General features: G+C 43.8%; 1 protein-coding gene across 1 annotated transcript in view; it reads right to left on the minus strand.

Annotated features, from left to right (window-relative positions):
• The window catches only part of HIBADH (3-hydroxyisobutyrate dehydrogenase), an 85,024-nt gene extending 76,885 nt beyond the window's left edge, over positions 1-8,139 (minus strand). The window contains exons 1-2 of the mRNA XM_032182883.1: positions 8,066-8,139; positions 1,491-1,651 (exon numbers count right to left, since the gene is read on the minus strand). Coding sequence (XP_032038774.1) covers positions 1,491-1,651; positions 8,066-8,129 — 225 coding nt within the window. The 5' untranslated portion in view covers positions 8,130-8,139. The remainder of the gene's footprint in view (positions 1-1,490; positions 1,652-8,065) is intronic.
• Positions 8,140-10,039: the final 1,900 nt, after the last annotated feature.

The raw sequence follows: 10,039 nt of genomic DNA on the forward strand, positions 1-10,039 counted from the left end.
GGGGTAGGATTTACACCTGTAGATCAAAAAGAGGGAGTTATGTTAAAATATTTTCTTAAAGTGTGTTTTATTTGTATTTAAGCCTACCCACGTATTCTGTTAGTGATTTACGATCTTAAAACATACTTTGGGCTTTATTTTCAAAAACATTACAGTTCACCTTTAATATCATACATGAAGTCTTGCAGTGGATGCTAAGGATTCTACTGCTATGGCAATAAATCATCCAAGGGGGCAGCCACAGCAAAGAGAGCCCACTGCAGAAAGTGAATTAAAATATAGCCAGTTGTTCAAACCATTCCAATTGCAAGGCCTCTTGCTCAACATAGATCTGGTTCATGCCCAAGGGTCTCAGCTACTTTAAGGAAATGAAAATAGTAGCTAGGAAAACAAGCTGAAAAGCCTCCTTTCCCACATAAAGCCAAGATGCTGTAATTATTTAAGGGCAACTGCAATTAATTATCAACAGGTGCACTTTATCATTTTACCTTTCAGAAATTATTTAAAACAATTGTAATTAGCTCCACCAGTTTAGACTTTCAAGGCATACAGTTCCTTTATCTAGATCTACCTCAAAGTTCCTTGCCCTGCTAGAAAACTTCTTTCACGTATTATTTTTGCATTGGTTTCTCCTTACTCAAACACGTTCTTTGTTTCAGTGCTTTATGTACCTATCTATTCACCCATGCTGTCTACACTACTATAGCTTTGAAGTATGTCAAAAACATACAAATACATTTCAGACACTCAGAAAAGACTGCCCCAACCGTGTGAGGAACTGAATGGGTTGCTGGCTGTATTAACAGATCAACAAAAGCAATAGCACTGACTGGAACAGGGCCAAGATTTCACAGGGTATATGGCAGGAAGGTAAACCTCCTTAATGTGATCAATTTCCTTCTCTCCTTTTTCCTTTTCATTCCTTCCTCTTCTCTCACCATAACCTTCCTTGCCTCCTAGAGAATAAGCACTTAAATAATTAGATTTTTCCCCAGCCCCTGAGGACTGCACCTTGAAGCAGCAGGAAAGCTCATATGTCCCTATAACCCTTACAGCTATGCCAGCAGGAATTTTTAACTAGGGTCGTCTAACCTGAAAAGGTCAAAGTAGGAACCAGATGAAAAGCAGCCCACTGGCCATCTAGACCTGTGGGAGGAGGAAGCAGCAGAAGGAAGGTGAAAGAATAGGCCATCAACCTACTCTCATAAAAGGAAAATAAATAAATAAATAACAGCTAGAGAAGTTCAACAGAGTAGCAATTCTGGTTAGCAGCATGAAAATAACTTAGGGTGGAATCATGTCTTTGTTCCAAGTAAAATCTGAAGAGATTCTGACTGTATTCACTAAAGCTGTTTAGTTTTGAATGAGAACTTAACCTAAACCAAAAACAAACAAACAAACAAACAAAAATATAATTTTAAAAACATCACATGCAAGCACGATCCAATAAATACAGTTATTGTGGGTATAAAGGAAGTTTATTACTATACCTGAGCACCCAAGTCTTGAAATTCTTTGCAGGCTTCTGGGAACACATCATATGCAATAACTGGATATCCATGTTTTACCAGGTTTTTTGCCATTGGATTTCCCATGTTACCCAGCCCAATGAATCCAACAGGGGTTTTGGAAGCCATTGCCCTAGAACACACTGATTTCAAAACAAGAAATATCAATATTTTCATACTTTAAAGTGTAAAAATAACACAATAAAAGCTAGCATGTAATCAGTTTGCAATGGTTTAGACAACTTAAATATTTAAAAATATTTAAAAGGGCAGAAATGTGAATCCTATTCCACATAATTTAAACTGTAAAGCTAACATTGGGCCACAAATACCATCCCAAAATGACTTTCTACATGTCAAAGAAAATCAATTATGAAAGCATGGCTGTTTCAAAAACTGTAGTAACAATCAAGCTTCGGCGACATCCCTGAAAGCTAACGTCTAAGTTTTGGTCTGAGAGAAGCTCCAACACAGACTTAAAACAAACAGCCTTGTCTATGTTTTGTTAGCATCTAAATCCTAAACTGGATAATCACAATCAATTTTCATGTATGTATATTTTGTAGACTCCTTATTTGCAACTTTGGATACAGCCCTAGGACATAGCACCTGCTCTCTAGAAATGGACTGAGGCTGCTCCTGTGTTTCCTGCGGCTCCTCACAGATAATAACTGGTCTCTTCGCATCCTGCAGTCAGACATAAAGCCCAAATCTAACAGTGAGAGTCTCCCTAATAAGTCAGTGCCAAACCTTTGAGCCACGTAATCACTTGTGCTGCTGTTAAAAGCAAACGCTGAAAAATAGAATAGATTACAGTATGAATGCAAAATGAAGTCCTTGCAAGGATAGCTGCTGTATTCTATTTGCTGTGCTACAAGGCAGATCTGGAAGGCATGATCTACACCCAGCAGAAAACAGGACAGTTTCAGTCAGTTACTTTTTACAAGTAGTTAGTGAGTATCAAATGCTGGCTAGTCAGTAGCTTTGCAGGCATATCAAATGCTGGATAGAAAGCAGTGTGGCAGGCATTCATGTACTGTAATCACTCTCATCACTCTAAACACTCCTAATTCGATGTTAACACATTTGGTGGTTCCTCGATTTCTTTGCTGATGACACAAGATAATGTCTCCTTTGTGGCAAGGGAAAAAGTTATGCAGAATAAACACGAAGGCACGTGGCAGCTAAGCAGACAGAAAGAAGGCAAACTACAGAGCTACCGCCGCTCAGAAGCGCACACAGAAGTGCCTAAGCTGGATCTAGGCTCTAAGAGGTCTCAATGCTTAGCGAAGAATCCTCCTTAGGCCAATAACACTTGATTAATCATTTCAAAGTCTTTCTGCCTTTAAGCTCCTTCTTAGCCAGCAATGGTCATGCTCTTTCATCTCCAGCACTATTCTGGAAGTGCCACGTTTAATAAATCAGGTTCGTTGAGAGAACTTGGGTCTGAGACAGTTTCCACAGATGCCGGCAGCAATTACATAGCTGGAGAAGTAGCACAATTTACAAGAAAACTGCCTGGGAAAATGCTTAGTGCAAACTGAGATAAGTCACAAAAAAAGAACATGTTGCTTTTTTAAGAAGTGCTACATGTCAAGTCTTGGAAACATACGAACAAAGAGCTTAAAACACCATCATCAGTCACAGTAATCATCTTGAAGTCTCTTTCTTCTCATAGTTTCTATGAGTCAGACTTCCCCAGTACATCACTTACATTGATCTAAACTGCTCTGTTATTAGCCAGAAGCCTCCAGCTTCTCGTGGAGCTTCAAGTCCCGGTTTTCAGCATCTTTCCTTTTTTGCCCCTTAATACCAGTGGATCTTATCTACCAGTAAAGCTTTCATGCCATGTGAGATACAGCTTTTCTCTCTCCACTGTCCACAAAGATCTCAGCTACATCAACACTTGGCCACCTGCCTCAACAGATGTAATTCTGTCTTGTTCTTCCAGGAACTACTGGGAACAGAGAAGGGCATTTTGCTAGTGCTGCTTTGTGTCGTCCCTTCTCTGCATCCTGCCTTGCTTTTCTCTACCGTGTCACACAAGGCTGCTTTGCTTTGATGACGTTGTGTGGTTGCCTACCACGTCTTATGATAAAGACGTGAAAACCCCCTGGTAACTGGACTGCAACAACAGACCTATTGCCAACGAGCACGTGTATTACTTCTCAAAGCAGCTCCTCTCGGTGTAAATACCCAAGAAACCAACTCATTCTTCTACTATAATTCCTTCCTTAAAACCGTTTATTACGCAATATCCCCAAAATAGCTAGCAGTGGATTGGCTGGAGTATGAGGCAACATCCAGATCAGTCTTAATAGTCATGTGTCACCCCATTCTACTATTTCCACTTTCAACTGTCGGTGTTGATTACATCTTTTCTTAAAGGCTCATCAGTCACGTGCCATTTTCTGTTCTCTGTTAATTACAACACATTCAAGCCCATGGGAAGTGGGACTTTTTAGAGTAACAGTCCAAATCCTGACTCATTTTCTGACTTCTTAGTTTGCTTTAACTTCTCCCAGTCCAACACTAAGTTACCCACTTAAAATTATATAACTTGACTAACAGCTTTAAAACACCTCCCGGTCCCCAAGCATTCAGATGCAGGAAAACTCTTTTAAAGGACTGATTAGCTCACAGACATAAATCACAGAGCTGATTTCAATTAAATTTGAATCAACTATGTTTTAAATCCTGGCATGTATTTCAATGGCTATTTACGACAGCGGGGGCTTGCCAGACAGAGGCTGTTTAAGAAGGCTTGGTTCTTCAGATCTTCACATTAGATGAAACTCCACAGTTTCACAGAGAAAGTGGTGTTCAGTTTGAATACCTAGGCACTGCTCACAGCTCCAGATACACAGCACAGGACTGTTTTCTAAACAAGTGCATAATTCAATAATCTGTGGATTCGTATTCTGCAAACCCACATGCACATGTACTTAACTAATCCCATTAATTGCATAAGCGTTGCCAGAAATTGTCCCTGTGGTATCGAGTCCATTTTACTTTCCTCTGAACATCTACAGGAACCTGCTGGAATTGCATGGCTGGAAAAATGCCCAGGCCACATTCAACTTGTAATTTATGCAATTAATACGCCTTCACTGGAAACAGAATCAGCAACATAAATTAATCTGTACATCAAATTAATTGTCAGCAAAACCAGCTACAGCTACATTGACTTCAAAGAATTTGGGCTTTTCCCAGGAGATTCTTCATTTGTCTATTGAGGGAATTAGTGCTCAGAGAGCCTCGAGCCTATGAAGACTCCACTGATGAGGAGGATCTGTTCACGACCCTCTTGCCATACTGGAGGCTTACAGACAATACAGATAAAAATGTTTTGCTTTGAAAAGCTACCCTATGATACAAGCACTTGATTTAATTCTATGTAATCACATAAAAATTTTCTCTTAAAAATAATTTAATAAAGAAACTCAGTACAAGGTCATGAATTTCTGAATTCTTTTTCTCGACCAAAGTAAGAGAGGAAATTGAGAAATGCACAGGCTGCATCCTGTCCTTAATCCTGTCCTCAAAATACCTGGCCCGTCAGTGACCTTACACACAAGTCTTCTCAAGCTACTATGTAAAGATGCTTAAAGTCACTTTCTTCTTAACCTGAATGATGGCAGCTACAGGTTTAGGAGATCATTTCAGAGGCTTACATTTCATTTTACACTATAAAGTAATGATTTTTAGAACTTTTAGGAAGGATTTCAGTTCCAGTGGTACCTTGGATTCACTGCAAATAGTAGAGTGACCAGACACTGTAACATGCAGTGCAGGGTATGTCTTTCTGTACTCAAAGATAAAAGAACTAGTAGCTGGATAGGATCACAGACAGTGGGCCTGAAAAGGTCCAATATGCCTGTACTCTGAAAGAAAGCACAGCCTACATGGCCAACAACAGGACTGAGAAATCAGTAATTCTCCAGTTCTAATCTCAGCTGTTTTACTTACTTTATGGCTGTATCAAATATATCTTAAACTATGTTCACCACAAGTGCCTAGCTCCTGCAATGGAATCCCTAGCTCCAGAGTCAAATGTAATCAATATATCCAGCACAAGGGATAAGAGCCCACAAATTCCTGTCCCACATGAATGCCCTAATCAGAGCAGCTGCAAGTCACACTAATGTTTTTGATCCCTCTGCATCAGTGAATCCTGAGTTAACTCAAGAGAGATTTAACATGAATACGGGCAGATGACCATGGCGGGATGAAGCTCAGACACTGAAGTTACTCATTTTGCTTTATGAGAAAGTACAGTTGCATATGAAGAAGTTTGACAAGGACAGTGTCATGATGATGGTTCAGCATGAGCCACATTAGGGCTCTTGCCAAATTCAGCACCTGAAATTCTGGTATAAGTACAGGAGAAAACACCACTCTTTTCTCTTTCCCACTTTGAAACAAAGGCTCAGAGAAAGCTTCTGTGCTTTGTGCAGAGTTCTCTGCGGAAACTCGTGCAGCCTCTACTGAAGTAGATCCTGGAGGGAACTGGATGGAGAAGCATAGAAGTTCGTGCGGTCAGCTGCACACAGGCAGAATCAGGTCTTCCTGCTCCTAGAAGCCTTTGCCAATGGAATTTAAATTGCCTGGGGGTCAGAGGCTGTTAAAGGTTATGCAATGATTTTGAGAACTGCACTCTGCCAAAATCATAATTTAAGATTACAAGACTAAATTTGGCCAGCTTTACACAGAAAATGTCCTACTTGGTTCTTCTTGACTCTGTAAAGGCCCACTGATGAAAAACAGACACACTATCTTGTAATGGTCAGTCTTCTTACCTCATTTTTCTTATCTGTGGCTATACCTCATTAAATGTTTGTTAATGTACTAAAGACAAAAGCGTGTAGTAAGTACTTTTCATCTAAAAAGAGCATCAAGCGTACACTTGATCCCTTAATTAAGTAATGTGCTGGACTTCAGAGCAGCAGGTCTTTCCGTTGTAATCCTTGCTTAGTAATTAATACTTCTCTGCACCAGAGCATGGAATCATTTGACAATTCAAGCAAAGCTAGTGCATCAACAGACGTACTATTAGGCTGTTAATTGAATCGGTCCCTTTTACTCATCCGAAAGTGTTTGCAAGGACACTTGCATGCTCCAGCAGGGTACTCTCTTCTGCAATGAACAGCTCCGTCAGCTGCTGAATCTTCGTTTACTTTCTCAGCCATGTTACCTCATCAACACCACCAGCCCTCACCATCCCTGGAAGTATTTGAGGAAAGGTTGGACCTGGTACTTAGGGATATGGCTTAGTGGGTGATATTGGTGGTAGGGGATGGTTGGACCAGGTGATCTTGATGATAGAATCATTCGATGATCTAGATAGATAGATGATAGAATCATTAAGACTATCTTAATGATTCTATGATTCACCCCTGCTAGCAGTCCCCAGGAAGGATTCCTCCACACCCTTAAAGATGTATTTTAAGCAAAGTCACATGCACCCTATCCAAGAAACACCTTTGTAAGCGACTCCCAGCTGCGGATCGCAAGACAAGACACCACGGTCTCTGTCAACTCTCCAGTTTGCCAACACACAAACACACATAACCAAGATGCTTCTCCAAAGTCTGCCCTCATCTATCTTCCTTATACGAGTTTTGAGAGTCTGGTATAAAGGTACAAAAGAAGCAATCCATCGTGGTTTGTTGTCTAAGTGGAACTCACCATGTAGCCAGTAAGTGAGCAACAAAAGGCCACTGACAGAGCTGTCACGCTGGACACGTCCCGTGCTGTTGTCAGGCTGGACAGCTCTGTCACAGCTCCTTCACGAGCACGGCCTTTCCCTCAGAACGACGCTCAATGAAACCTCCACTCAAAACACAGCTCCTAGACTACTCCAGCAAAGGCTGGCCAACCCAACGCAGACATTCGAGATGAGGAAACCTGGATGAAAACGAGCTTAGCCGGTAAGCAGCCTTACAGCTTAGTCCTTCATCCCATAAACGCCTCTCGGAGTCGACGGGACTTTCAGCGCGGCTGCCGCTAAGTCAGCGCTTCAACACCGCGGGCAAACCTTCAGCCACAGCTCCTTCCTCGTGTCTTTGGGCACCGCATTTTGGAGTTTTAGGGGTCAGCGGGGTGCTCTGGGCTGGTTTTCACAGCCGTGCCCACCACCACCAAACCAGGCGCGCGTCCTTCTCAAGGCTAAGCACGACCAGAGAGCTACCTGATGGCCACCACGCACAGGAAGATCAAAAACACGTCGCAGGCTGCTGTTAGTGGACCTGTGGTGAACGAAGGGTGCTCAGCACACACGCAGGTCTCTCGTATTTCAATTTTGGCACCGCACAACCCACGCCCGCTGCACCTCAGCGACTGCTGCTCTCCACACCTGCCTGTCAGAGGGATAAAACTGCGCCACGCAAACCTGACCCCCAAAATCCAAGGAAAACCCAGCTGTCACAAGGCATTTTTTTAAAGTTCCAGGCTCGGCAGGCAGCGGGGCGGCGGGCCCAGCCGGGGGCACCGCTCCGGGCCCGGGGCCAGCCCGCTGCCCGCTCCCCGCTCCCGCCGCGATCCAGGCCGGTCCTTACCCATCACCCGCCCGTGCCAGCGCCGCCAGCCCGCCGCTCCCCTGCGCACCACGGCCGCGGCCATGCTGCGCCCGGCCACCTCCGCCCAACCGCCGCCCGCCCGCCGAGCGGCAGCCGCGCCAGCCAACCAGCGCCCTCCCCGCGGCGCCGCGCAGCCAATCGGCAGCGCGCTGACGGGAAAAGGCCCCGCCCTCCCGCCCCGTGACGGGAGGGGAGGGGCGGGGCGGGGGCCGGGCGGCCGCCGGGGAGCCCCATTGGGGAGCGGGGGGGGCGGGGGGAGCCTCGCCCCTGAGGGGAGGGGGCGGGCAGCCCGCCCAAAATGGCGGCGCGGCCGGGAGGGGCGAGGCCTAGTGTCTAGCCGCGGGGAGGGCGGGGGTGGCTTCGTCGTGCTGGGCTCCCCGAGGGGCTGCCCGCCTCGGGGGGGGTTGTGTGGAGCAACAGGGCTTGCTGCAGCCTGGGAGAGCTCCAGGCTGGGGAGTGAAATATTTCCCTGCTTTTATGGAGTAAAAGAGAGTGAAACACAAAACAGTTCCATTCTTTCCTTGAGTGAAACACAAAACACTTCCTCACTCTTCCTGAGTGAAGGAAAGAGAGTGAAACACAAAATAGTTCCTTCCCTGAGAATGAAACTCACCATAGTTTGGTGTGGTGACACTAGAGCAGTGCTGGGAACACCACCAGTCATTAGGTTACTTGTTCTGTGTCAGAGGTCTTTTTTTTTTTTAGCTGTTATGTAGTACCGCTGATAGACTTCTGGGAGGTGGGAGATATCAGGAGCAGGTCTCAGGTTTCACAAAGTCAGCTATTCACTTGGTTATATGTTAGCACAGAAAGAATAGTCTCGGTATATTTCCTTGGCTCTTCTGTCAGTACCATAGTGTATTTTTGTATGCTGGCCCCTATAAAACAGTGGATGATACATAGTTAAATTAACCCAGCTCAACATAAAAGAATTTTGTGGGCAGGAAACAAGGCTGTGGTTATATAGTTGCTTTAATCTAGGACGCCTGAATGCTACCACTCGCCAGGCTGATCTCAGACCTTCACCCAGTTGCTTCTTTCTCTCATTGCCCTTCAGCTGTGCACTGAGACAGAGCATGACCTCACAAGAAAAAGATTCCTGCACCTCAGGCAATGAAAAGAGACACACAAGATCAGAAACTCTTCAATATGCTAGCACTTTGCAAGCGTTTTGAAGGTCCAGAGACTCCATGCCAATGTTTTCCTTAAGCTCACTCATCTCTTCCACCCTACCTACCATTTGAAGAGTGCCAAGTGAATGAAGCTACTGCACTGTGTTACTTTCTTCCTCAGGGGGGCAAAGACTGACAAATACCATGAGCACCAATTCTGCGTGGATGGGAGGAGGTGTGATCCTCCGTCGATGCAGCTATGCTGGCAGAATTTTGTACTAGCTCAAATAAGGTCTTTGGAAATCATTAAAAGATGAATTTTACACATAATTACATATACCTTTAACTTTGCTTGTTAATGTGTTTTTTGCCTTCCTGGGTGAGTTTTCACTGCCTTGCATTCATGCATTTCAGTCATTTACCTTTTTTCCAGCTGACTTCAAATTCTTATTAAATCTGAACTGAATTAGAAAAATGATTTATTTAATGTTTTGGAGGGAGGGGAACAAGTGAGCAGGATCTGTTGGATGCCATTCATTGTACTGACTGCATTCAGAATTGTAATTCTCATTACAAGATGAAGCTTTGCCTGCATAGCCGCATCTTTTTCTAGAACTTTGTCCTATCTAAGGGTTTTATTTGTGTATGTCTATGAGCAGAATTTCACTTTATCCCAGCAAAACAAAAATACAGCACAATTATTTCCAAACAAATCATGAGAAACTGCAAAAATGAGAGTCCTGTTGCTAAAAGTGTAGTAGATTTAGCCTTAAATTACTTTGCCAGTGTACCTGAGAATACTCTATTGCTACAGTCATGCCCACTGTTATCTTGCTATGCT

Source organism: Aythya fuligula, chromosome 2, assembly GCF_009819795.1.
Source record: "Aythya fuligula isolate bAytFul2 chromosome 2, bAytFul2.pri, whole genome shotgun sequence".
Classification (NCBI taxonomy): Eukaryota; Metazoa; Chordata; class Aves; order Anseriformes; family Anatidae; genus Aythya; species Aythya fuligula.